Genomic DNA, 26451 nt, shown 5'->3' with positions numbered 1-26451 from the left:
ATTTAATCTTACTATTATATTGCACCAAAAATAAAATTCTCTCTAAGACTACAAAATATGAACTGAACACCATGCAAATTGCTGTTTCAAGTTGAAAATCAATATGAGTTTTGTTTTAAAAATTGTTTTATATTTTTAACAAAGGTAGTTGACATCTAAACAGTGATCAGCAGATACACTGAATACAAAATTTCCGTTTATATATTAGCAATCATTTGGATAAATATTCCAGTTAATTCACTTGGGGTAGTGCAGTCATGAGATGTGGAAGTCAATAGGGTGCAGGGGAAGTGTACAAAGGTATGCATGAACGGAATGTGTCTCTCTTCTGAAAAATGATGGTAAAAAAACAGACAGATGTCTTTACAATGAGGAAAGATCTTGATGATGTGGAATGTAGAGAAATGTTTCCACGTGAGGATGAGCATAGCTGAAGATCATCATTGTATAATGGTTGGCATCCATCCATCCACAAGAGATGATGGTGCGGCTTTGATGTTGTCCTGCTTGGAGAGGGGAATTGTTCATCTATGGTTGCCTTTCCTACCACGGCTGACTAGGCCTATCCTTGACAGGCAATAGTACGATACTCATCAAGAAATCCTGCAGAGAATTTAGGACCTCTATACGTAAAGACTTGTGAAAATGTGTATGTTATTCTCACGGGGAGAGGTTGAAGTCAAGCGGGAGGTTGAACGAGCTTGTAAAGAAGAAGAGAACACAGGGACATGCTGGATTTGAAGGAGGAAAGGTAGGAGGTGGTCCAATGGAGCAGAAATGATAGGCTGAGTTGTATCGTTGCCCAATGTGATCCTTTTTAAGTTAGGATGACGTTTTGGAATCTGAATAAACTAGAAAGGGGGGCTGGCATTTGGGAGATGTGGATAAACAGTAGTGTGAATTATGCATGTCAGAACACCCAGGTACCCAGAACACTTCTTCTCAACTCGCACTGTGAAGTTCCCAATTGAAACATCTAATCTCTGAGAACATAGTGGGCCTTCGGCAGCACAGAAGCACAGCTGCTGCCTCATTATGTCGGAGACCTGGATTCGTTCCGGATTTTCAATGCTGTCCATGTGGAGTTCACACATTCTCCCCAGGTGCTCCCGTTTTCTATGCCACATGCTAAAGATGGCAGGGTTGTAGGTTAATTGGCCTCTGTAAAATTGTCCCCAATTGAATTGATCAGGCTCACACAAAGTGATTAGAATCCAAAATCTTTTATTAGCAACTCTACAGTGGTTACTTCATGTTAGCATGTGCTACTAGTCTAAGAGAGAGAAAGAACTTTCTAATGAGCCTATGGGCGGAGCCACAGTTTGAGTGACACTAATCTACAGGGAGTGGATATGAAAGTGGGATAACATGGAACTAATGTGAACAGGTTCGATGGTCTTGGTGGGTCAAAAGGAAGTTTCCGTGCTGTATCTCTAAACCAACCTAAACATTTTCTACCACCTCATCAACACAAATAGTACAAGAAACAATCATTTAATTAAAGTAAAAGATTACAGTGGAGTAATTCCAGGCATCCACAATTCCAATGGAGAGATGTCTTTGTTGAATAAAACAAAACCTACTATCACTATGTTGCAACCATAGCTCCATGAAAGTGTCTTTTCACCTCTGTCCTACAAAGCCACTTACACTTTTCTTGTGTCCTTATAATTAAAGTAGTTTCCATCTTTATATCTGCCTTTCAAAAGTAAATATCAAAAATCAAGTCAAGGGTTTTGGGACTAGAAACATAGGCAATGTCTTTGACCATAAAGGACATTGGAAAGGTTTTCAAACAGGGAGAACTGATGGGGTAGATGTGTGGAGATAGGATCCAAAGTAAAAAAAAGATTCACAGCACATCACGTGGATGCTTTAAGTGCATTTTAACTCAAAGAACAGAATCTACAAGTTATTGTCCACAAGATTAAACTCTATTGAATATTCATGCTCCTAGGACCCAAATTGGATGTTTTATATGAGTGCTTTTATTTTCCACCAATGTTGGACAATTTATACCTCAAAGATATATTAAAGGCCAAGAACTTAAGTGCATCATAAATGGAGGAAACAGAGCCATGTCAATCTTGTTCTGGACCATGGGTTTGGGATATCACAGAGAGGAAGGGGCGACTGGCCACCATTCCTTGGATTATAGTCCAGGATCGGGATGGTGATAAGATAACCAGTAGAGTGAAGGAAAGGCAGGGTAGAGTGAAGGAGTTAGACACAAAATGCTGAGTAACCCAGCGGGTCAAGCAACATCTCTGGAAAAAAGGTATATGTGACGTTTCGGGTCAAGACCCTTCTTCAGAGTGATGGAGAGGCTGGGTGGTGGGGAGAAATAGCATAGGTGATTGAGATCAGGGCCTGGGGCTGGGTTCGGAATCAGGAAATTGTCCAGGTAAACATAGAAACATAGAAAATAGTTGCAGGAGTAGACCATTCGGCCCTTCGAGCCAGCACCGCCATTCAATATGATCATGACTGATCTTCCAAAATCAGTATCCCGTTCCTGCTTTCTCCCCATATCCCTTTATTCCATTAGCCCCAAGAACTCTCTCTTGAAAACATCCAGTGAATTGGCCTCCACTGCCTTCTGTGGCAGGGAATTCCACAGATTTACAACTGTCCGGGTAAAAATGTTTTTCCTCTTCTCAGTGCTAAATGGCCCACCATTTATTCTTAAAATGTGACCGCTGGTTCTGGACAATCCCTTAAGAATATTATATGTATCTATAAGATCCCCTCTCATCCTTCTAAATTCCAGTGAACATAAGCCTAGTCAATCCATTCTTTCATCATATGTCAGTCCAGCCATCCCGGGAATTAATCTGGTGAACCTACCCTGCACTCCTTCAATAGCAAGAATGTCCTTTCTCAAATTAGAAAACCAGGTGTGCACACTATCCTCAGCAGGGGCCTGTACAACTGCAGTAGGACCTCCTTGATCCTATACTCAAATCCTCTCGCTATGAAGGCTAACATGCCATTAGCTTTCTTCACTGCCTGCTGCACCTGCGTGCTTATTTTCAGTGACTGATGTACAAGGACACCCAGGTCTCGTTGCACCTCCCCTTTTCCTAACCTGACACAATTCAGGTAATAATCTGTCTTCTTGTTCTTGCCACCAAAGTGGATAACCTCACATTAATCCGCATTATATTGCATTTGCCATGCATTTGACCACTCACCCAACCTATCCAATTAGGGTGGAGATCAGAATCTCCATCAGGACCTCAGAATTTGCTAGCTCAGGGGTCTAGGGCAATTGGGTGTTTGGAGGATGGGTTGTTGGTGCTGGTCAGGGGATGAGACCATTTGGGGTTGGGTTCCATAACTAATTGGGGTTGAGTTGGCGGCGTTGTGGTGGTGGTGACATACGTGTTGGGGAATGGGTGCTTGAAATATAAAAGATGAAAATGGTTGTCCATATAATCGTGAAAACCTGTTTCCAGGAAGATCTGACAATGATCCCCGGCCAAACACATCTAATATTCAACAGTATTTCAAAGGAACGTGGCATGGAAAATAAACTAATCTGGAGTGGTGAAATCATGTCAAAGGTACAACAGATGTACAAGCATGACTCACAATGGGAAGCACTCAGTCAAGCTTCCAAAGAGAGGTGAAATGACTCAGAAATGGTCCACATGAGATTTAATTCAGTCCCAAGTCATTGAGTCGTACAGTACAGAAACTTGATTACTCCATGACTTACAAGAGAGATATGTCAGTGCATTTTCAATCACAAAGCACAAATACATAATGCAATGTGAACTAATTCCTCAGCCTATTCGTCCTTACTAAAATGACAGCAGTTTTGAAAATTGTTCAACTAATTGTTCAATGTTGTACACCAGTGCAAATAAACCTCAATGGACAGTTAATAGCAGTAATGGATGTAGCTGAAAATCTGTACTTTAAAACCAATGTTCACTAAAAAATTATAATTACTTTGACTGCAGATGATAATGGTGTCAGCCACCACTCAGTGAATAGTATTTTGGATGCAGCATTAGAAGGTATTGTGTTTCCAATCCAGAGCCATGTATGTCTGATTCCCTAGTTGGGTACTGAGGTCATTGAACTTGTTGGACATGAATCTTCAAGAAACTATACCATCGCCCCACTCCCCCTCCAAGGAAATGTTACAGATCCAATGGAAGATTTATTTTATCTCCATCTCTTATTTAAAATTAAATTTTCACTATAACAATGACTACATTAATTGCCTATTCACACTTAAGGAAATCCTGAGGATGTGAAACAGTCATATAAATCAAAGTATTTTCTTTTTAAAGTCTGGCATCAGAAGTGGTTATGGAAGATATATGGAAACATATACACCAGGAACAATTTTGTGGAATAGTAATCCTGGTGTTCAGCTGCAGTGTAAAAGATACTGTACATACTTGTAAAAATGCTCTCCTAGTTTCGTCTACTTAAAGGAAGTCATATTTGCATCAGATATTTACTCACATTAATTTTCTGGGCTCGCTATTTGGATAGGTTAAATGCAAAGCCTCTGGGCAATTTTTTTACCGTTTAATAAAGACCCATCAGCTTGTTTTTATTTTCGAGGAAATTAAATGTTAAGTCTGCCATAAAAAAAAGACCAGATGAATTTGTTGAGAATTGTGATTTTTCCACTCCCTTTTACCAGGGCCATGTGCTAAGTGAAGGTACCAAGTCAAGTCAAGAGTCAAGAGGGGCGTTAACATCATGGTGACCGACAGGCGAGAAGATCAATCTGCTGATCTCACGATTTTTAAACCTTCATAATTTTGTAATATTCCACCGATCGGAACAAAACTAGGTGCGCTTGGAGGTGTTACCGAGCGATCCTTCTGAGGAGTATTTAGTTATTTTTTGTTTTTTTTCAGTATTTAGGCTTCACAGGCAGGTCAGTACTTATTCCCAGCTCCAACTGCCCTGGAAAAGGTGAAGGTGAAGTACTTCCTTGAACTACTGCCATCCCTTTGGTTAAGATACTCCCATAGTTCTGTTTGGGAGGGAATTCCAAGATTTAGACCCAATGGTGATGAGAACCCAGTGACAAATTTCTAAGTCGGGATGGTGTTGGATTCAGGGGAAACTTGCAGATATTTTGCTTTGCATCTTAAGTCCATGTAAAGCAAATGAGTTTGGAAGATTCTACAGGAATAGCCTAGGCCAGTAACTGAGATGCATTTTGTAGTTGGCATAGATACATAAGGTGATGGATGGGGTTCCAATCAAGTGGGGTGAAATGCCGTAGATAGTAATAAGCTTCTTGAGGTATGCTGGAGTTACACTCAGCCAGGGAAATGAAGAGTGTTCACCACACTCCTAAACTCTGCCTTGCAGATCGTGGGAGAGCTATAGGATGTCAGCTTAAGAGTCATTTACTGTGGGATGTCTATATTCTGACCTGCTCTCATAGATCTACTATATATGTGGAGTCACAGCTAAATGTAGTGGTGGAGAAAACTTTTTGCATGGTGGCCTTCATCAGTCAGGGAATTGAGTAGAGAATGTTTAAGAAGGAACTGCAGATGCTGGAAAATCGAAGGTACACAAAAAAGCTGGAGAAACTCAGCGGGTGCAGCAGCATCTATGGAAGCGAAGGAAATAGGCAACGTTTCGGGCCAAAACCCTTCTTCAGACTGATGGGGGGTGGGGGGGGGCGGGGACAAGAAAGGAAAAAGGAGGAGGAGCCCAAAGGCTGGGGGATGGGAGGAGACAGCAGGGGGACTGAGGAAGGGGAGGAGACAGCAAGGACTAACAAAATTGGGAGAATTCGATGTTCATGCCCCCAGGATGCAGACTCCCCAAGCGGAATATGAGGTGCTGTTCCTCCAATTTCCGGTGCTGCTCGCTGTGGCCATGGAGGAGACCCAGGACAGAGAGGTCGGAGATGGAGTGGGAGGGGGAGTTGAAGTGCTGAGCCACCGGGAGGTCAGCTTGGTTATTGCGGACTGAGCGGAGGTGTTCGGCGAAACGATCGCCCAACCTCCGCTTAGTCTCACCGATATAGATCTGCTGACATCTAGAGCAGCGGATGCAATAGATGAGGTTGGAGGAGATGCAGGTAAACCTCTGTCGCACCTGGAACGACTGCTTGGGTCCTTGAACGGAGTCGAGGGGGGAGGTAAAGGGACAAGTGTTGCATCTCTTGCGGTTGCAAGGGAAAGTGCCTGGGGAGGGGGTGGTACGAGAGGGAAGGGAAGAATTGACAAGGGAGTTATGGAGGGAGCGGTCTTTGCGGAAGGCAGATATGGGGGGAGATGGGAAGATGTAGCGAGTGGTGGGGTCACGTTGGAGGTGGCGAAACTGACAGAGGATTACTTTTTGTATGTGACGGCTGGTGGGGTGAAAGGTGAGGACTAGGGGGACTCTGCCCTTGTTGCGAGTGGGGGGATGGGGAGAGAGAGCAGTGTTGCGGGGTATGGAAGAGACCCTGGTGCGAGCCTCATCTATGGTGGAGGAGGGGAACCCCCGTTCCCTGAATAATGAGGACATTTCAGATGTCCTGGTGTGGAACGCCTCATCCGTGGAGCAGATGCGGCGTAGACGGAGGAATTGGGAGTAGGGGATGGAGTCCTTACAGGAAGCAGGGTGGGAAGAAGTGTAGTCCAGATAGCCATGGGAGTCAGTGGGTTTATAGTGGATGTCGGTCAGAAGTCTATCACCTGCAATGGAGATAGTGAGGTCAAGGAATGGTAGGGAAGTGTCGGAAATAGTCCAGGTGTATTTGAGTGCCGGATGGAAGTTAGTGGTGAAGTGGATGAAGTCAGTCAGTTGTGTGCGGGTGCAGGAGGTGGCACCAAAGCAGTCGTCGATGTAGCGGAGGTAGAGGTCGGGGATGGGGCCCTGGTATGTATTGAACAAGGATTGCTCGACGTAACCGACAAATAGGCAGGCATAGCTGGGGCCCATGCGTGTGCCCATAGCTACGCCTTGTATTTGGAGGAAATGGGAGGAGTCGAACGTGAAGTTATTGAGGGTAAGGACCAGCTCCGCTAGGCGGAGGAGAGTGTCAGTGGCTGGGTATAGGTTGCTTCTCTGGTCGAGGAAGAACCGGAGGGCTTTGAGACCATCCTGGTGGGGGATGGAGGTGTAGAGTGACTGGACGTCCATGGTGAAGATGAGGGGGTGAGGGCCTAGAGAATGGAATGCGTGGAGACGACGGAGAGTGTCTGAGGTGTCTTGAACATAGGTAGGGAGGGATTTAACCAAGGGGGATAGGATGGAGTCAAGGTAGAGAAGTTGGGACGTTATGCTGTAGTTGTACAGGATGCTGTGAGGCTGCCCTTGAAGTATTGTCTTCTGTTTTCATCACCCTGCTACAGGAAAGGTGCCATGGAGCCGCAAAGTATGCAGACAAGATTTATCAGAATGTTGCCAGGACTCGAGGGCCTGAGCTACAGGAAAGGATTGGGCAGACTAGGACTTTATTCCTTGGGGGAGAAGGAGACAAAAGGGTGATCTTATAGAAGTGCATAAAATCATAGAGTGAATGCACAGTCTTTGTCTCAGGGTAGCTGAATCAAGATCTAGAGAGAATAGGTTTCAAGTGAGAGGGGAAACAATTAATAGTAACCCAAGGGCCACATTTCACAGAGCATGGTGGGTATATGGAATGAGCTGCCAGATGAAGTAGTTGAGCCAGATATAATAGCATGGGCTGCTTCACTTGCTGAGGATTTGGAATGAAATCAGACATTTTTCAATCATCAGTATGTCTCCGAACCGGACCTTGTGTTTAAATACCTGATCACACTTCGTGGCAATTCTTCACATTCCACTCCAATGATCAAATTACTAGCTTGTTGACTTGCACTTTATTAACTAAGGCATGAAGAGAAACAGTGGAAGATCATCATGCCAGTGATCTCTCCCACCCAGAGAAAAAGGAAGGGAAGTAAATAAACAAATGCAGAATTCAGAAGTTGGGAAAGAGTGATCCTACCAGTGGCCCAGGGCGTCCATCTCTTGCTGGCAAGCCAGGGTTACCATGCTCCCCCTAGAAGAAGGAGAGATACTGTTTAAGAAATAACATTATTCAAGCATAGAAAATATTTGTGCATGTCATCAACAATGGCAGCATTTATTATACATCTCTCATTATTCCCAAATTCAGAAAATAGTTAAGAGTCAATCACTTTGAACTTTTGTGAGTATGCAGTCACATATAGGTCAGACTTCCTTACCTGAAGGGGATAAGTAAAGCCAATTGTATTTTTTCCAGATAATCTAGTTATTTCACCATTTGGAACCAGCTTTAATTTTAATTCCAGATTGATTTAATTATAGGAATTTGAATTTCCCCAGTGGCCATGATGGGATTCAAACTCATGATTGTAATCAATGGTTGAGAGCTTTGGCTGGTATTTGAGCAAATTAACCACTGCACAAGTATGTCTTTGTTTATATATATGTTTTAAACAATGAAGGAATAAACTCATTGAACTCAGATAAGGCAGAATTCCAGAACAGTTGCAAAAACCTTCTGAAATAGAACCCAACACTCATGTCTGGACAGTGCATCTATTCTTCTTGTGGACACCACCTGTGATGGGATATCTATATCGTACAACACAGGAGGTCATTCACCCAGTCTTGTCCATGCCAGATGAGAGCAATCCAACCAGTCCCAGTCATCCTACCATTTCCCATATCCCGGAACTTTCTCTCCAACATAACCATCAACTCCCCATTGATCCTTTCTTGCCTCTAACCTACATGAAGGAATCATGTATTGCAACCAATTAAACTACCGGCAAGTCTCTGGATGTGGAAGAAAGCTGAAGCACACAGAGGAAACCCACATGATCACAGGGAGAATGTACAGACACCACACAGACAGCACCAGAGGTCAGCATCGAGCCAGATCATTTCCAAGTTAGGTTTTCCAGTCCCCAGTCATCTGGGAATGTTCCTATTTTGAATACAGTTATGTCTTTTACATCTGGCTTAATGTGTTCATGAATTTTGGCAGGGGAGACCAGGAAGGGGGTCAAGGTCTTGACCCTAAATTTATAGAATGCACTCATAGAGTGATACAGTGTAGAGTGATACAGTGTGGAAACAGGCTCTTTGGCCCAACTTGCCCACACTGGCCAACATGTCCCAGCTACAATAGTCCCACCTGGCAGCATGTGGTCCATACCCCTCCAAACCTGTCCTATCCATGTACCTGCCTACCTGCTTCTTAAATATTGGGATAGTCCCTGCCTCAACTACTTCCTCTGGCAGCTTGTTCCATACATCCACCATGTGGAAAAAGTCATCCCTCAGATTCCTATTAAATATTTCCCCCTTCACCCTAAACGTATGTCCTCTAGATTCACCTACTCTAGGCAAGAGACTCTGTGCATCTACCAGATCTATTCCTCTCATGATCTAATACACCTCTATAGGATCACCCCTCATCCTCCTGGGCACCAAGGAATAGAGTCCCAGCCTACTCAACCTCTGTCTACAGCTCAGACCCTCTAGTCCTGGCAACATCCTCGTAAATCTTCTCTGCACCCTTTCCAGCTTGACAACGTCTTTCCTATAACACGGTGCCCAGAACTGAACACAATACTCTAAATGTGGCCTCAACAACGTCTTACACAACTGCAACATGATCTCCCAACTTCTATACTCATTATTCTGGCTGATGAAGGCCAATGTGCCAAAAGCCTTTTTGCCCACCTGATCTACCTGCGACTCCACCTTCAAGGAACCATGCATCTGCAGTCCTAGATCCCTCTGCGCTACAACACTACCCAGAGCCCAACCATTCACTGTGTAGGTCCTGCCCATGTAAGACTTCCCAAACTGTAACACGTCATATTTTTCTGCAGTTTTTGTACATATTTACTCAATGAAGATGTTGAGGATGAGGGTATTTACATAACTGAGGGATTGTGCAATACAGAAGTGTTAAAACAAAAATAATGTTCTTGTTTTTATCAGTTTGGAATCAAGTTGGTGTAAAAACTAAAATTATTTTGGACACACAAATTTGGCTATTTAAACATATACTGCTCTATGGTATAAGCCATTGAGATGACGACTGATCCAACAGGGAAACATGCTCTTTTGTCTATTAAGTCTGCACCAACCATCAATCCACCATTTACACTCATCCTATACAAATCATTTATGTGTACTATTGTGATGCCAGGTATCTCTCATTCTACAGTGAATTTTCAGTTCATTACACATCTCATCAATTGCCCTTTCCTTCTCCCTGCCCCTCCATTCCACACGTTCCCTCCCAAAGTACAAAGCTTCTTCTCCATTGTTGCCTTTTTGCTGTTCTCTCGCTTGTCATGTTACATCCGCGGTAATGCAAAATAGCTGCATATATGCAACGTCAATGAAAGGCTAGCTCATTAGCCAGAATCTACCCACATGCTGTATACAACTGCTGCATGAAAATCTTTCAAATGCGAACCTCTGCAAATATGACCAAAGATAGACACTAAATGCTGGAGTAACTCAATGGGACAGGCAGCATTCTGGGTGATGTTTCGGGTCGAGACCCTTCTTGAGGCTAGAGTCAGGGGAAAAGGAAACAAGAGATATAGACGGTGATGTACAGAGATATAGAACAAATGAATGAAAGACATGCAAAAAAGTCACAATGATAAAGGAAACAGGCCATTGTTAGTTGTTTGCTAGGTGAGAATGAGAAACTGGTGCGACTTGCGTACTTGAAATCACTAGTCATACCACTGGGCTGTAAGCTGCCCAAGCGAAATATGAGATTCTGTTCCACCTAGCAAACAGCTAACAGTGGCCTATTTCCTTTATCATCATGACTTGTTTGCATATCTTTCATTCATTTGTTCCATATCTCTCAACATCACCATCTATATCTTCAGTTTAAACCAGCATCTGCAGTTCCTTCCTACACATTTCTTCTGCAAATAGGTGTGCTTTAGTAGATTAATGGATTGTTCTATTACTTGACTTTTGATCTCTGGTATGAAATTAGTTCATTCCCTGCTGCCGAAAGGGCCTGTCCCACTTAGGTGTCCTTGGCATGCAAATTACGTGAACCCGTCGTCGTGTTGAGGCGCACGGGCATCGTGTGGCCGCGCGGGGCCGGTCCCACTGAGAAGCGCGGAGGGGTATGTAGTTGTGCGCGACATCGCGCGGGGCTCCAGAATCTTTGTAGCGAACAAAATCTTTGCGCGCCAACGGCCTGTTGCGTAACTGTCGGCCAAAGTGGGACAGGCCCAAGAACCTGGGGCGACGCAACGTCTCACCTCCAACAGCAGCAGAAGCAGGCAAACGATCGCTGAGCTCAGCCTGGGGCTCACGCTCTAGTTTAGGTCACACCTGAGTATGCCTTAAATCTTCTTGATAGAATTAAGAACATTGTTCATTTGCCAAAATCAATATTTTGCAGTAGAAATCCACATTTCTTTTTGCTACGAGCCCAATAATGTTTTACAGTGTGCGGACCACAAAGAATTCTCAGTCTCTTTATTTGAGGTTTAGAATCAGTTCATCAAACACATATGGTTCACATTCATCTCAACGCAGTTTAAGTTAAATCAAACATGTCATTTTAGAATTACTATCCACCATTTACTGGTTGCCTATGTCTTTACTCAGCTTCAGATAATCTACACAGCCTAATGCCCAGTGACCAGCTCTTCTCCCACATCATGTCACAGCAGAGCTCCTCACCATTGAAGGTGGCACAGAGGTGCAACTAATTAAGCTGCTGCCCCATGCTCCAGTAAAGAAGGTTCAGTCTTGAGTGCCAGTGTGTTTATGTGGAGTTTGCATGTTATCCCGTTGACTATTTAGGTTTCCTCAGGGTGGGCTTGATTTCTTTCCACCTCTCAAGGACATGCTGGTTGGTTAATTGTCCACTCTAAATTGCATTTCCTATTTATTTCAGTAAACCTGAGCTTACCACAGAGTAAAGTGTAATAGCAACTATTTCCACCATTCTTAAAATTTGGTGACACACTCCCCAACAACAAAAGACCTAGAAGCAGGAGCGGGCCATTTGGACCCTGGGCCTTTTCTGCCTTTCAATAAGATAATTGAAATCCAAGATTCCTTACCCCTATTGCTTGATGCCCTTTATATATCACGATCCATTAATGTCAGTCTTGAATGTACTCAGTCACTAAATCTCCATACTCTGCTAGATGCATGATGTTTACATATGTGGCACAATTTCTACGTCAACTAAATTAACTCTGGGAAAAATAAACACAGTGTTTCTGGAGAAACCATCCTTGGGCCAACCAGTGAATTGTAATTCAGTACTGGATTGCAACCTCATGAAGGTGCATTGCATAATAATCTTTTACACCTCACGTCTCCAATCAGCCCTTCACATCTCCATCATTCCCACTCACTGGACACCCCCTACCCATGTCAACCAAGGACCACTATGGATGCCTGAACTTTGCCATCATCTCTCTGATCACTAACCCATACCTGCCAACTAGTCCGATTTTATCGTATTTGTTCCGATTTTTATGTTAAAAAAGTGTGAAAAATCAGAACAGTACGATTTTGAAATGAGGGGGAAAAAACGGCCAATCAACCGTTGTCTCTAAAGGGGATGCGTCCAATCACCAACCAGCTTCCCTTAAAATTCCCGCCCAATCAGCCGCTGTCTCCAAGGGCATTGTGTCCAATCACATAATGCGCTGGTCACTCAGCGGCCAATCAGAGGGGCGTTGCAACCAATCACCGACCAGCTTCCCTTACTGAAGCAGAAGATGGCTGCCCCCAACACTTTTTCTCTGCTGTTTGCACACAGTGCTAGGCAAAGAGACATTTCATGTAACATTCTTTATAAAGATTTTTTTAGCTGTATGAAGTCATTTATTTCATGAAATATTTATCTTTTGGGAGTTATTTTACTGGTTGTGTGTTAGAAAAATTCTAAGCTTCTGTATTGTGTGCAGTTTTGGTCCCCTAATTTGAGGAAGGACATTCTTGCTATTGAGGGAATGCAGCGTAGGTTTACAAGGTTAATTCCGGGGATGGCAGGACTGTCATATGCTGAGAGAATGGAGCCGCTGGGCTTGTACACTCTGGAGTTTAGAAGGATGAGAGGGTATCTTATTGAAACATATAAGATTATTAAGGGTTTGGACACGCTAGAGGCAGGAAACATGTTCCCGATGTTGGGGGAGTCCAGAACCAGGGACCACAGTTTAAGAATAAGGGGTAAGCCATTTAGAACGGAGACGAGGAAACACTTTTTCTCACAGAGAGTTGTGAGTCTGTGGAATTCTCTGCCTCAGAGGGCGGTGGAGGCCGGTTCTCTGGATACTTTCAAGAGAGAGCTAGATAGGGCTCTTAAAGATAGCGGAGTCAGGGGATATGGGGAGAAGGCAGGAACAGGGTACTGATTGGGGATGATCAGCCATGATCACATTGAATGGCGGTGCTGGCTTGAAGGGCCGAATGGCCTACACTTGCACCTAGTGTCTATTGTCTATCTATTGTCTATTGTTATATAAACTACCAGCAGAAAGCTTGGGAATCACTTTCATTTTAATGAAAATACAGGAGCACCCACTGGGGGGGCCTAACCAGCCTCCTGGACTCCCGGCCAATACTTCCTACTTTTTTTCTGGAGGTGAATATCATGCCTGTAGGAGTTGTTTCGGGCCAGGGTTCTTCTTCAATAGGAAGGAACTGCAGATGCAATTGTCTTTGCAAAACGCCAAATGATTCCGGCAATGCCGAGGTGAGAAAGGGAGTGAGAGAGAGAGATGAGTAGTGGGAGAGAGAGCGAGAGCGAGAGAGAGGGAGAGCGAGAGAGCGAGAGAGGGAGAGAGGGAGAGTTAATTGGCCATGGTGAAACGTTGCTACCAAATGACTTTCAACGATAAACTTCTAGACAAATGCAAGAAAGCAGCTATGACATATAATACACAATAAACTGTATTACAAATACACAAACAAGTTATGCATTCTTGTACTCTTACATGGGTATAAGCGCACGTTAAAAATAAAACAATTTCAGCAAAGTGGCACCGCGTAAAAATACTGATTTCCTCAGCAAAATACTGATTTTCAGGTACTAGAATACTGAAATGCTCTGACAAAACTTGGCAGCTCTGAATGTATAGCGCGATATCGGCAAACTACTAAAAAAAATTAACAATTCCAGGAGCTAATTCCTGGACCACCCGTAATGGGCGCGCGCCTTTGGCACTCGTCCTCCGTCAACCCGCGCACTCAGAGTAAGATTTTTCATTTTCAAATGTTGGCAGGTATACTAACCTGGCTTGATTTTAGTTTAAAGGTTAGAGATACAGAATGGAAACAGGCCCTTCGGTCCACCGAGTCTGCACCGACCAGCAATCCCTGCACATTAACACTATCCTACATTAGGTACAACTTTAATAGTTTGTACCAAGCCAATTACCCTACAAACCTGTACGTCTTTGGAGGGTGGGAGGAATCCAAAGTTCTTGGAGAAAACCCACGGGAGAAGGTACAAACTCCGTACAGACAAGCACTGTAGCCAGGATCGAACCCGGGTCTCTGGCGCTGTAAGGCAGCAACTCTACCGCTGTGCCACTGTGCCACCTGATGTCTACATTAGATGCTTATCTGATGAACCCAAGGACATATCCTATTGAAATATACCCCACCCACCCCACCACTTTTCTGACTAGATGCCAGTTGGCCACCTTTACCACCTCCTCCTCCCTCCTCACCCCATCCTGATCCCTTGGTACCTGTGGCACATTATCACAGGTAAGAAAGTACAATATACATTCAGAAGTGCAGGTGATCTTTGCTTGCAATCAAGTACATTTTCAAGTTTAAAATCAATATCAACTATATCAACTATGTGTGGCAATAAAATGATTTCTAATTATTTCTATTCTCTTCATCCAGATTCTGTCTGAAGTAATTTTGTACTGAAACCTGGCACGTGGTGAAATTAAAAAATATAAATCATGAAGTATGACCTTTAGTCTTTGCATTAGTATTTTTATAATTGATTGCACAATGTGTACTTTCAGTGATCGTATTAGATTGTTTAATGTTTGCTCTTGTATTAACAAGTGTATTAATGTTAACAGTGATTGTTTAAGTTCCAGCTAAATTGGCAAGACTATAAATATCACTGATGTACAGCTGGCATACGGATTGAAGTTTGCATTTTCTGCTAAAAATAAATGGCTTCATTTTCTAATGCCTCAATTTAAAGCAGTGAAGTACAATCATGATTAAATGTACTAACTTTGTGCAGCCTGCCTTTCTTTCTGACAACTCACCTCCCACAATTTGTCCTGTTTGGTTGTTGCAACAGCTGTTTTTCCTTCAGCTTGCTGTGAGTTAAGGACTCCTCCGCAGTTTCCAGCCACATGGCTTGTTAACCAACACTGCCTTCAGGTAAAGCGCTTGAGGAGTTTTAAGCTTGGGTGCCCCAGCTTGCATTTATTGATGACCCCGCAGTTATGTTCCACAAAATTCTCCTCAAATGTTTTTTTTATCCCAAGTATATTACAAGCGGATATTAACAGAAGGAAGCTATCATGCTTCAGGGATTCACGTCCACATCCTCAGCTTCCTTTTTAAAAGTGTTCAATTTTGTTAATCAGCTGAGGAAAGGGAACATCTGTTTTATGGATCTTGTTTGTGTGTCGTGAAGAATAGCAATCCTACTCAATGGGAAGAGCTCAGCCAACAGTGACCATGCACGTGGAGAATTATGATTCCCAAAGTTACTGGAACCCACTTTCTTTGGTAAGACTTTCCTTTCACATGCATGCAGATGTAATATTGAATCATAGCGTGCATTTGCATGTGCTAATGAGAATCTAATAGCCATGTCAGAATTCCCTGTTTTGTTTAGTTTAGAGATACAGCTATTGGAAATGGTCTGTGTGCAAAGCACTGTTGGAATTGTCTGTGCGTACCATGTAACTCAACAACTCAACTTTGACTTTGGATTCAGTTCAATTGATTCAGCAAAGCAGCCAAGATTATTGATACATTGATAAACATGGTCTGGCAAATAGACATATAGCCCACTGGCCCTACACAACCACGGCTTACGGAGTATGTAAATCATAGTGGATATTTGCTGCCCTATAATCGAATTTTCTGTTGTCTTCCTGCAACCTCTTGTACTCAGCTCTTTAAGATTCACTCAGTAGTCAACAAAAGCCAAGCAACCGGAGGCAACCCTGCAGTTAATGTCTAATTGAACATAGATATAATGTCAAAAGCTCTGAATTTCTGCAGCAGTTCTCCAAATCACCTGCTGTGTCTTTGGTAAGGGAGGTACAAAACCCCACTGGGATACAACAGCAATGCACAACTTTGGGGAAAGACTAACTATTTTAGATGCCATTCCATCTCAGATATTTTAAATGACAGCTTATTTGACACCATCTTCGTCTTGACACAGGTACTAATTTAGACCAAAAGCGCATATCAGTCTGAAAGTTAATTTCTTCCATTGAAATGATGCCAAGCAGTTTCTTAAATTCTCCTGCCATATCACTATGTAATAAAAATAAAATTGTTCTGACAGCTTCTTCTGAATTGCAAGGTTGTCATAATAAGTCATCAGCAGGGCATTACAGCTTGCTGACAGATGTGATGTTATAGATGAACAATCAATAATATAAAAATCTTAAAATCACTTGGTGCTTTTTTTCCTTTTCAAATCTTAAAACTATTTTTATCACGTGATGTTTGCATTTCAATTTGATTGTTTTTCCGGATTCTCTTTCTGTTAAAAATTGATATTCCACTGCTCAATTCCACAGCTGCTCCAAAAGGTGTGACACACAATTAATCAGTGTCCTGCTTTTCAAACTTCCAGTGAAATAGCAATGTAGCAGCTTTTAAAGAGTTCCTGCACAGATAACACAGGAACAAGTGACGACTGACCAAGCCCGTCTCATCATTCAATTAGACCATGCATGCTCTGTACCACAACACATATACCTGCCTTTCCTCCATATCCTTTGATGACGAAAGCTGCAAAAACCTATCACTCGCAGCATTTGAAATTTCAACCAGCAGCAGTCATTTGGGGGCTGGGGAGGAAGGCAGAGTGGGTGAGTGAGTGAAAAATCAGAGATTTCTATTATATTTTAAATGAAGTGCAGCTTTCTTATTTCTTGAACAAGTTGGCACCAAGTTTAAGAATGTGTCCACTTTGGAATTAACTTAAGGGAACTGGTTCACAGAATACAGAAATAGGCCATTTGACCCACCATGTCCACACTGACCATCAAGGATCTAGTTCTAATTCTCTATACTAATTCCACTTGCCAATGCTTGGTCTTTAGTTTCACATGCCTTGGTGCTTCAAATGATCATCCAGATGCCTCCTGAATGTTGTGAGAGTCTCAGCTGCCATTCCCACTTGAGGCACTGTATTTAGATTCCAACCCTCCAAACCTATGTTCTCTGGTTCTTAATTCCACTACTCTGGATACAGGAGTCTTTGCATTTACCCTATTTATTCCAATGTTCTCATTATTTGGTACAACTGTAGCTGGACACACCCAACTTCCTCTGCTCCAAGCAAAGCAAAGGAAAGTCTTGGTGCATCTCAACAGCATTCTCTCCTGCGCAATCACATTCTTCCTGTAACGCGGTGACCACTGACCAGAACTGTGCACCATATTCCAGCAGTGCCCAAACCAATACTGTTTAAAGTTGTACAAAACATTCCTACTCTTATATTCTATGCCCTGGCTAATGAGGACATGCATCCTAAATATGTTCTTCACCACACCATCTATTTGAGTTGCTACTGTCCAAAACCTTTGGGCATGTACACTAAAGACCCTTGTTCCTCAATAATTCTCAGGGGCCCACCATTCATGGCATATGTCTCATCTATATTTGACCCGCAAAATGCATCACTTTATACTTAATTTTAATTTCCATCTTACTTTAATTCCAGCCCAACTTACCAGGTGTTCAATATCATTCTGTAGACTAAGACTCTCTTCCTCACTGTCAATAAAACCACCAATGTTTACTTCATCTGCATTTTCATGTTCTGTTTTTTATTTAGGTTTGATATGTGACAAAGGCAGCTTTATTGTCTACTAGACCAAGTGGGACCCGTTGGGGTGCCGGGGGGCGCCATGCGGCGTCACACACATACTAACCACCCCCCACACACACACTAACTACTCCCCGCACACACACACTAACTACACCCCCCCCCCCACACACACACACGAACCACCCCCTTGATATATTAATTTTATTCTGCTCCTTTTACCCCATACCCGCTCTATCCACTGACGCATAGCCCCCAACTCGCAGGCGCATCTACAGAGAGGGGTGGGGGGGTAGTGAGTGAGGACAGAGAGAGAGGGGGCAGAGACAGAGGGAGAGGGGGTGGAGGAGAGGGTGGGTGGGTGGGGGAGCGAGGGAGGGAGGAGAGGGCAGAGAGGGGGGGAGAGAGAGGAGGCGAGAGAGGGGAGGCGAGAGAGGGGGAGAGAAAGAAGGGGGAGAGAAAGAAGGGGGAGAGGGGTGGGGAGAGAATTAGAGAGGAGGGGAGCGGGGCGGCAGCTCACGGGACATCATCATTCAGTAAGACCATCTCATTTATTTTCCAAGTTATTTGAGATTTGTGAACATTTTCATAAATAACTCGAGAAATAGTGCATGAAATTTTCAGATAATGCAATTTTTGATTTCATGGGATAAATCTTTACCGGAATATGTAAAAATGTTCCCGTGAGTGCGTAGTTTTTTCGAGTACATGTGACACAAATAAATACACACACACACACTCCACACACACCACACACACACATCTAAGATCAAAAATTTTAAAAGTTATAAGATAAGATACATAATTGTCTTTGAAATGATGGTGAGGACTCTTTTGACCTGCTGCAGTCTTCTGGTGAAGGCATTTGTACTAAGCCTTTGGGGATAGTTCCAGGATTTAGAATCAGCAATGTTGATGTCCCAATGCCCCTGCTACCATTGTCCTTCAAAAAGAAGGATTCAAGTTCAAGTTCAAGTTTATTGTCACAACCAAGAATGGTACGGTAAAATTTGAGTTACCATACAGCCATACTAAGTGAAAAGCAACAATACACACAACCACATAAAATAAAATTTAACATAAACATTCACCACAGCGGAATCCACATTCCTCACTGTGATGAAAGGCAATAAAGTTCAGTCATCTTCCTCCTATGTTAATCCGTGGCCGGTGCCTTTGAACCCTCCGCAGTTCGCCGCTGCCGACGGTCTGATGTCCAAGTCCCCGCATCGGGATTATCGAAACTCCGGCGTCGGGATGGATCGGAACACTCTGCGGCATGGAGCTCCCGAGTCGGCCTCTTCCCACCGGAGACCACGGCTTCACTGTGTTAAAGTCCACAGGCCCCACGGTCGGAGCCCTTTCACTGGCGTTCCTCCGCAAAGGATCGCAGGCCCCGCGATGGTAAGTCCGCACTACCGCCGCGGCTTGAAGCTCCGGGCCGGTGATGCGGGGAGGGGGGGTGATGCGACACGGAGAAAAATCGCATCTCCGTCGAGATAAGTGGCTGAAAAAATCCATCCATTACGTTTGATTCCCTTAATATCCAGATATTGACAGCCCTCAGTTTTGAAAGTACTAAATGACTGAACTTCGACAGCCCTCTGAGGCATAGAATTCCAAAGTTTGGCCACTTTCTTGTAAACAAATTTCAAATTTTTTTTCCCAGCCTTTATTCGAGTATCATTAAAATTAACCTGGAATCAAAGGAAGGAAACCCTTGAACGGGTTAACTTGGTTTGAACTAATAATTCCATAAATTAGCACCGGCAGAAAAAAAGGAATGAAAATTATCTTTCAATTGGGATCCAAATACACAAACCACAACAACAAGAAGAGCTAATGTGAAATACAGGAGAGAATGTTAGCAACATCTGCTAAATAATTAAACTGGCAGATCAACCACACAATCATTTAATGATTTAAATATGCTTTGCAGTTTAAAAAACTCCTGTTATCTTATGCAGTGGCACTTTCCAAAAGTATATATCCCTTTTGATAATAAATTATCTGATTATTTTGGTATGTTATGATGTTGTAGTACAAGAAAATATACATCATAGATTTAAATAGGTAGGGATATTTTACTTAAGTGATGCATTGATTCTGCTTGGATTATGGGTTGGAAATAGTGAATTATTATATAAGGTGACAAGGTATTTAATTTTAACATTGACTAGACTAAGTGCAGACCCGTTGGGTCTGCTCCCTCAACACAAGATTCCACCACTCACCCGTTCCCTCAACGCAAACCGTTCCCCCAACGCAATATTGCACCACTCACGCATAGCCTCCAACTGCGCAGGCGCAGCTCATTTCTCCTCATCCCCCAGCACTCCCTCCTCCTCCTCTTCACCTTCCCTCTTCAATCCCTAGAGAGGGAGGGGGTAGAGAGGGAGAGGGGGTAGAGAGGGAGGGGGATGTGGTAGAGAGGGAGAGGGATGGAGTAGAGAGGGAGAAGGAGGGAGGTAGAGAGGGAGGGGGAGGGGAGAGGGAGGATAGAGGGAGGTAGAGTGGGGGAGAGGGAGGATAGAGGGAGAGGGCAAGGGAGGGAGAGGGAGGGGGTAGAGAGGGAGGGGGTAGAGAGGGTGGGAGTGAGGGTAGATTGGGAACATCTCCCTCCTCCATCCCCCATCTCCGTCTACTGCCACATTCCCCGCCCCCCCCCCATCTCCCTCCTCCTGATTTCCCTCATCCTCCTCTCCTCAATTCCATTCCCTGCCCCAGGCCCAACCCAGGTCGTTGAGCAGCGCCAGGGCCTGGAACTCGGCCTGGTTCTCGCACTCAGCCTGGCCCTGGCTGTAGATTCCAGCCGTCAGCTTGGACGCCGCCTGGGCTCCAGTGGGCTCGTACCTGACCCCGGACCCAGGCTCGTCTTTGGTTCCAGCGGCGGCTTCTTTGTCGGCCCTGGTCACGGCCCCATCCCAAGCCCCGGGCTCGGCCCTCACTCCAGCTCCAGCGCCACCCTTCCCATTGGGCATCTGGCGTCGGCAGCCGCCACCACGCAAGCGCTGGAGTGCCCCTCCCTGCCAAGTGTCCCGTTCTGCCTTGCGAGTGCATTGTGACGTCACTCGGGTTTTCTTCCACGAAATGGGTGCGTTTTCGGGCTGTTTTTAAAACTTTAAATGATTAAAAAGTTCTGAAATATGGGTGGGAATGCGACGAGAATATGCTTATCGCCTCGATGGGAAAAATGTGCGGAGGATATGTGAAAATGGAAAGGCTGTGGCCTTGCATTTGGAAGAAAATTGAAAATATGAACATTTACCAGACTGACACACACACACACAGCCAAAAAAAGATGAAGAGTGCTCGTATTATACTAGACCAAGTGGGACTCGTTGGGTCCCGTCCCTGGGGGGGGGGGGGGGGTGGCCTGCTACATCACACACACACTAGCCACCCCCCACACACACACTAACCAACTACATCACACACACATTAGCCGCCCCCCCCCACACACACTAACCAACTACATCTCACACACACTAACCACTACCCTTGATATTATATTTATATTATTAATTTGCTCCTTTTAGCACATCCCCTGACATATCCACTCATGCATAGCCCCGAACTCGCAGTCGGGGCAAGAGAGGGGGCCACGGTCTTAGATTAAAGGGGAGGCCATTTAAGACTGAGGTGAGATAAAACGTTTTCACCCAGAGAGTTGTGAATTTGTGGAATTCCCTGCCACAGAGGGCAGTGAAGGCCAAATCACTGGATGGATTTAAGAGAGAGTTAGATAGAGCTCTAGGGGCTAGTGGAGTCAAGGGATATGGGGAGAAGGCAGGCATGGGTTATTGATTGGGGACGATCAGCCATGATCACAATGAATGGCGGTGCTGGCTCGAAGGGCCAAATGGCCTCCTCCTGCACCTATTTTCTATGTTTCTATGAGGGGGTAGAGAGATTGAGGGCAGAGGTAGATAAAGGGCAGAGGCAGAGCAGAGGCAGAGCAGAGGCACAGAGAGGGCAGAGGCACACAGAGGGCAGAGGCAGCGAGAGGGCAGAGGCAGCGAGAGGGCAGAGGCAGAGACAGAAGCAGAGAGAGGGCAGAGAGGGAGGGGGGGGCAGAGAGGGAGGGGGTAGAGTTTGAGGGGTGTGGGGGCGTGCGGTGTCCCAGAGGCCCAGGCGCTTCTAGAGAGGGAGAGGCCGGAGAGGGGCGAAGGAGGTTGGAGGGGAAGAGGAGGGGTGGAGAGGAAGGGGGGAGAGGAGGGGGGGGGAGAGGATCCGACCAAACGACCCGAGAACTTGGCTGCTTCAGTACAGGGCCCGACTTGCTCGTTCTTTCTGCATCTTTTGAATAACAGGGGGGGGGGGGAGGAGGAGGGAGGGGTCGACCCGAGCAGCAGCCATTTCCGTGTTGTTTTTTCGCAAAGATGTGATTATACACAAACAAACAAATACACACACAACCAAATACATCCAATAGTACCAAGTGGGACCCATTGGGTCCCATCCCCACACACACACACACTAACTTGATATTATATTATTATTATTAATTCGTTCCTTTTGCCCCATCCCCCGCCCTATCCACTCATTTATAACCCCCAACTGCACAGGCGTGGCTAGAGGGGGGATAGAGAGGGAGAGAGGGTAGAGAGGGAGGGGGAGAGGGTAGAGAGAGGGGAGTAGAGATTGAGGGGTGGGTGGGGGGCATGGCATCACAGGGGAGGGCTGGTTGATGAGCGCAATACTCCACCACTCACCCATAGGTCCCAATATTCACCACTCCCTAGAGAGGGAGGGGGGCAGGGAGGGGGGGGAGAGGAAGGGTGGGCAGAGAGGGGGGGCAGGGCGGGCGGGGTGGGCAGAGAGGGAGGGGGGGCAGAGAGGGAGGGGTGGGCAGAGAGAAAGAGGGGCAGAGAAGGAGGGGGCAGAAAGGGAGGGAGGGGCAGAGTGGGAGGACAGAGGGGGAGTGGGGCAGAGGGGGGGGCAGAGAGGGAGGGGGGCTGAAAGGGAGGGGGGCAGAAAGGGAGGGAGCAGAGAGGGAGGGAGCAGAGAGGGAGGGGGCAGAGAGGGAGGGGGCAGAGAGGGAGGGGGAAGAGAGGGAGGGGGAAGAGAGGGAGGGGGCAGAGAGGGAGGGGGAAGAGAGGGAGGGGGGCAGAGAGGAGGGGGCAGAGAGGGAGGGGGAAGAGAGGGGGGGGGGCAGAAGAGAGGAGGGGGCAGAGAGAGTGGCAGAGGGGAGGGGGCAGTGTAGGGGAGGGTAGGGTTTGGAGGAGGGGGAGGGGGTAGAGGCAGCACCTACCCAGGTCGTAGAGCAGCAGCTTCCCCAGCAGGCAGCGGATGGCCGGCCGATCGTGACTTCTGCGAGAGGAAGCCCACCCACCCGCGTGACAGACGATCAGGCAGGGGAGACAAAAAGGAGGTCGTCCCCCGTAATGGCCAGAAATCGGCAGGTGGAAAAGGCGTCATGATTCCCCGAGTCCCTGTGATTGACGGAGGAATCACAGGTCTCCATAGACGGCCTCTCCCAGAGGGAGTAATGGCCGCCAGGGCCACCTTCCCACCGCGCTGCCCCGACCCTCACCTGGGACCTCGGGAGCGCTCTGGAGCTCGGTTGCGCTCGGGAGCTGCAGTACAGAGCCCACTTGCTCGTTCTTTCTGCATTTTTTGAAGAACCGGGGGGGGGGGGGGGGGGGACATAATGCAGCAGGCCGCGAGGAGCAGAGCCATTGTGATGTCATAAGCGATACCATCTCGTTTATTTTCAAAGTTATTTCAGATTTCTGAACATTTTCATAAATAACTTGAGAAATAATGCATGAAATTTTCAGATAAGCCGATTTTTGACTTCACGGCACAAATCTCTATCGGAATATGTAAAAATTTCACCGTTTGCGCATCGTGTCTTCGAGGAGATGTGAATCGCACACGAACATCACATAACTAAATACACATCCAAGAACAGAGTTTTATGGTTATAAAGGATATGATATGGTATATGATATGATAGATAGATGTCAACCATTCCCATTTGAATTGGCTGGTTGGTGGGGACCCTCAAATTCAATGGTGTCTCCCGCACAACTGCAGAATACAACTTTCAGAAGAGAGCTTCCTCTACAGATTTATATCTATCAAACTATTCCTCCAATCCTTTCTGTCTCAAACATATTTCTACACTTGAGCAAAATGCAAAAGTACTGCAGGAGCTCAGCAGGTCCGGCAGCATCTGTGTAGGGAATTGACTGACAATGTTTCAGATCCAGACCTTCTTCAGGCTGATTGGAGTAGGGGAGAAAGCTGGATGAGGGAGAGGTGTGGTTTGTCAGAGGAGTGGCGTAAATGGCAAAGACTACAGATGAAGAACAAGACCAAAAGGCATCAGATAAGGAGAGAAGAGGAAGAGTGAAATATAAAGGAGGGGGAGGGTTATGGATGATAGGGGCGGGAGAGTGGAAGGAGGGAGGTAAAAAAGGAAATGGGCCACTCAGAAATGGGAGATGAGTGTAGAAGATCGTGAAAAGGGCATTATAACTGGGGAGGTGTGAGATTGTAAGAGAACTGTGTTCGCACAGGGTGAGGGGTGAGGGGGGTGGAGCGTGGGGTGTAGCACCAGAGTTGCGGTGTATTGCTTGAAGTCAGAGAATTCAATCTTCATGCCGCTGGGCAAAGTAGACAAAGCTTGAGGAGGTGCATGTGAAGATCTGTGTCATCTGGAAGGACTGCTGGGGATGAAAGTGTAACTGGATGTGCAGAGACAAGTGCAGGTGCAGGGGTGGCACTGTGACCAGCGGTAGATTTGTTGCCCTACAGCGCCAGAGACCCAGGTTTGATTCTGCCTGCGGTACTGCCTGTATGGAGCTTGTACATTCTCCCCGTGACCACGTGGGGTTTCTCTGGGTGCTCCGATTTCCTCTCACACTCCAAAGATTTTCAGGTTTGTAGGTTAATTGGCTTTGTTAAAAATTGTAAATTGTCCCTAGTGTGTAGGATAGTGCTAGTGTACAGGGATCACTAGTCTGCGCAGGCATGGTGGGCCGAAGGGCCTGTTGCGCGCTGTATCTCTAAACTAAACTAAACAAAACAAGTGTTACATCTGCAATTGCAAGGGAAACTATTTGGGGAGCAGTCAGGTCCCAAATAAGTGGATAGGAATAAGTGAACCCATGAGTTGTGGATGGAGAAGTCTCTCAGGAAAACCGAAAAAGGTGGGCATGGAAAATATGACTTATGGAGGGATTAGGTTGAAGGTGATATCGGAGAATTATTTTGTGGATGCAGGGGCTGGTGGGGTAAAAGGTGAGGACCAAGGGAACATTATCCTAGTTGCCTTTGGGGGAGAGAGAGTGAGAGCAGAACTGCAGCACACAGAGGTCACATGGGTGAGGGCCCCATCCACACCAGCAGGGAGCAAATCACGTGTACTGAAGAGTTCATCATGGATGTCCTATGGTGGAAAGCCTCATCTTGGGAGCAGATGTGGCAGAGACTGAGAAGTTAAGAAAGGGATAGCATCCTTGCAAGGGGTGGGTGGGTCCCCCATTTCCTTTTTATTTCCCTGGAAACCCATTTCCTTTTGAACACCATCCTTTCCCCTTTGCCCTTCCACCGACTATCCCTCCCACTGGCTTTACATTTCACCCCTCTTGTCTCTTTATCTGACACCTTTTTTGTTTCCTTTTCACCACCTTCTTTCAGTCGCTTACTCAGCCTACCTGCCAAACAAAGCACACGACCCTTCCATCACCTGTACCCACCTATCCCTTGCAAGGTTTCGCCCCGCCCCCACCCATCTTTTCCAGCTTTCTCTCCCCTGCTCCAATCACTCTGAAGAACAGTCCTGACCTTAAACTCCGTCTGTCCATTCCCTCCACAAATGCTGCCTGATCCGCCGAGTTCCTCCAGCAATGTGTTGGCTCAAGATTCCAGTGCCTGCAGTTTCTTACAATACAATACAATACAATACAATACAATACAATACAATACAATACAATACAATACAATACAATTCAATTTATTGTCATTTGGACCCCTTGAGGTCCAAACGAAATGCCGTTTCTGCAGCCATACATTACAAACAAATAGACCCAAGACACAACATAATTTACATAAACATCCATCACATTGCTGTGATGGAAGGCCAAAAAAACTTCTCTCTCCACTGCACTCTCCCCCCCCGATGTCAGAGTCAAAGTCAAAGCCCCCGGCGGGCGATGGCGATTGTCCCGTGGCCATTAAAGCCACGCCGGGTGATGCAAGGTCGCACACCGGGTCTTGGTGTTAAAGCCCCCGGCGCGCGCTCGCAGAGACCCGCCGCCATTCCAAGCCGCGCGGGGCGGTGGTGTAAGGCCCCGCTCCAGGTGCTCTTCAACCCCGCAACTCGGGCGGGAGAAGTCGCCGCTGCGGAAGCCCCGAAAAGCGGTCTCCCTCCAGGGACCCGCGGGCTCCCGGTGCCGCCCGCCAAACCCGCAGTTGCAGCCACC

At 45.7% G+C, this 26451-nt stretch overlaps 1 protein-coding gene across 2 annotated transcripts in view; it reads right to left on the bottom strand.

Moving 5' to 3' along the window:
* The window catches only part of LOC116971861 (collagen alpha-1(XXI) chain-like), a 165516-nt gene that overhangs the window by 49396 nt on the left and 89669 nt on the right, over positions 1-26451 (bottom strand). For both annotated transcript variants that reach the window (XM_033019024.1, XM_033019023.1), the window contains one exon: positions 7955-8008. In XM_033019024.1, coding sequence (XP_032874915.1) covers positions 7955-8008 — 54 coding nt within the window. The remainder of the gene's footprint in view (positions 1-7954; positions 8009-26451) is intronic.

This window comes from Amblyraja radiata, chromosome 4 (assembly GCF_010909765.2).
Source record: "Amblyraja radiata isolate CabotCenter1 chromosome 4, sAmbRad1.1.pri, whole genome shotgun sequence".
Taxonomy (NCBI): Eukaryota; Metazoa; Chordata; class Chondrichthyes; order Rajiformes; family Rajidae; genus Amblyraja; species Amblyraja radiata.
The sequence above is the reverse complement of the archived record's forward strand: the minus strand, read 5'-3'. Positions and strand labels throughout refer to the sequence as shown.